The 2,110-nt window shown below is 39.1% G+C and overlaps 1 protein-coding gene across 2 annotated transcripts in view; it reads left to right on the top strand.

Annotated features, from left to right (window-relative positions):
* LOC107098819 (N-acetyllactosaminide alpha-1,3-galactosyltransferase-like) overlaps window positions 1-2,110 on the top strand; it is a 29,774-nt gene that overhangs the window by 1,941 nt on the left and 25,723 nt on the right. For both annotated transcript variants that reach the window (XM_015396675.1, XM_015396674.1), the window contains exons 2-3: window positions 1,193-1,273; window positions 1,403-1,498. In XM_015396675.1, coding sequence (XP_015252161.1) covers window positions 1,193-1,273; window positions 1,403-1,498 — 177 coding nt within the window. The remainder of the gene's footprint in view (window positions 1-1,192; window positions 1,274-1,402; window positions 1,499-2,110) is intronic.

The raw sequence follows: 2,110 nt of genomic DNA, 5'->3' as shown, positions 1-2,110 counted from the left end.
TTCTCCTCTGAAGAACTCCTTCGTCAGGCGGGCATTGTGAACTGCAGCATTGTCCTGTTGAAAAACCCAATCATTACCACACAGACAAGGGCCCTCAGTCATGAGGGATGCCCGCTGCAACATCTCCACATAGCCAGCTGCTGTTTGATGCCCCTGCACAACCTGAAGCTCCATTGTTCCATTGAAGGAAAACGCACCCCACGCGCCCCCACCACTGTGCCATGTAGAAAACATCTCAGGTGGGATCTCCTTGTCATGCCAGTAACGTTGGAAGCCATCAGGACCATCAAGGTTAAATTTTTTTCTCATCAGAGAAGACAATTTTCTTCCACCTTTCAATGTCCCATGTTTGGTGCACCCTTGCAAAGTCCAAACAACCAACCAATTTTGTGGCGTTGAAGAAGACGTGGTCTTTGAAGACGTTTTTTGGTTCTGAAGCCCTTCTCTCGCAGATGCCGTCTGATGGTTATTGGGCTGCAGTCAGCACCAGTAATGGCCCTAATTTGGGTAGAGGATCGTCCTGTGTCTTGACAGACAGCCAATCGGATCCGCCGGCTCAGAGCTGGTGACATTTTTTGGGGTCTACCACTTGTCTTTTTTGTTCCATAACCCTCAGGATCATTTAAAAAATGCAAAATGACTGTCTTACTGCATCCAACCTCAGCAGCGATCGCACGTTGTGAGAGGCCTTGCTTATGCTGCTATACAATCCTACCCCATTCAAAGTCAGTGAGCTTTTTTGCTTTTGCCATCAGGAGATCTTGACAGTGTAAAGACTTGACAGAAAATGACATGGAATCCAGATATTTGCAGAGCTTTTGGTTTTTAAAGACTATGGTCTTAAACTTTTGTTCAGCTGAAAAAATAATGTTTGAGTGTAAATGCAGTTTTCAGAAAATTCCCTGCTCAAAAGTTCTTGTCTCTTGCACTGATTTGTTCCTTTAACATTGTGAAGCTCTACTTTGAACCTTCTTAAGATCCAATAGTGCAAAATGCTAATTTTTGCAATTTTTTGACTGGTCTTAAGATTTTGATCAGGAGTGTATGAGGTAAACCAGGTGGAAACAGTAAGAGTTGATTGCAGTAGAGCAGGTGTGATGAATGGTGGATCAGACCAGCAACAGTGCCAAGACTGTCACAGCTATTGGCTAAACCAGGGTGTACTAATTTTCTTTTATTTGATTTATTCCAGTTTGTTGAATAAAAATGGACTGATTTTTGGATTCTTCTGTTGTATTGTGTTCGTCTTAAGTCTAAATTCCTTATATTCAAGGTATGTTATATAAAAAGCTTAAATCTATACCTTTGAATAACACACTGTCAAAAGTCTGTTTTTAGAGTTTAGAGTTTTTTTATTGACATGTTTTCCCCTTTGTCATTATTTTCATATCTACAACTGTAGAGGTTTACTTTCTTTTGCCGTTTATAAAGAATTGCAAGTGTCAAGGGAAACACCAGCCGCATTGGTAGCCAAGTTGGATGCTTCACTGAACTTTGGGTAAGGGATCTTTACTCTGCTGTCTTTAATTTTCACTTTGTGTTTTCTTTCTACTTAAACCCTCTTTCTCAATTTGTGCTGGTTGCATGTTAATGTTTCAGTTGCAAGGGTGAGATAATGCATAAGCCTTTCAGTCTTTAACACTTAGGAAACTTGATTAATACATTTTATTAATTAATGGTTACAGTCTCTGCTAAACTTTTAGCATGACAGCAGAAGGCTGTAAAAGTTCATGATAACAGATAAATAAGAGAAATAAAACAGAGTCCTTTTGAGAAGGTCAAATGTGTTGCAAAACTCTTAAAAAGTAAACTACAATCCAAAAACAACTACACTTCACATTGTAGTCTGTCACTATAAGGTTTCAGAAAAGTTTAACTGTTTACTTAGTTTATTGGCACAGAAAAAAAGTTTTCTTGAATATCTCTGTGTGAAAAGATGCTAAATGAATGTTTTCAGTTGTGCTTAACATGCAGCTGCTGCAGAGATAATAATGGATGTATTGGCTTTAAAGGAGAAGTTCGGTTTTTAACACTTTTAGCCCATTTTCTTTTAGCCCATCACGTCGAGAATCAAGAATCCACCTTTCGTATTCCATTTTCAGAGTTTTTT

The sequence above is a fragment of the Cyprinodon variegatus genome, unplaced genomic scaffold, assembly GCF_000732505.1.
Source record: "Cyprinodon variegatus isolate N-32 unplaced genomic scaffold, C_variegatus-1.0 Scaffold812, whole genome shotgun sequence".
Taxonomy (NCBI): Eukaryota; Metazoa; Chordata; class Actinopteri; order Cyprinodontiformes; family Cyprinodontidae; genus Cyprinodon; species Cyprinodon variegatus.
Note: the sequence above shows the minus strand (reverse complement) of the source record. Positions and strands in the feature narration are given on the sequence as shown.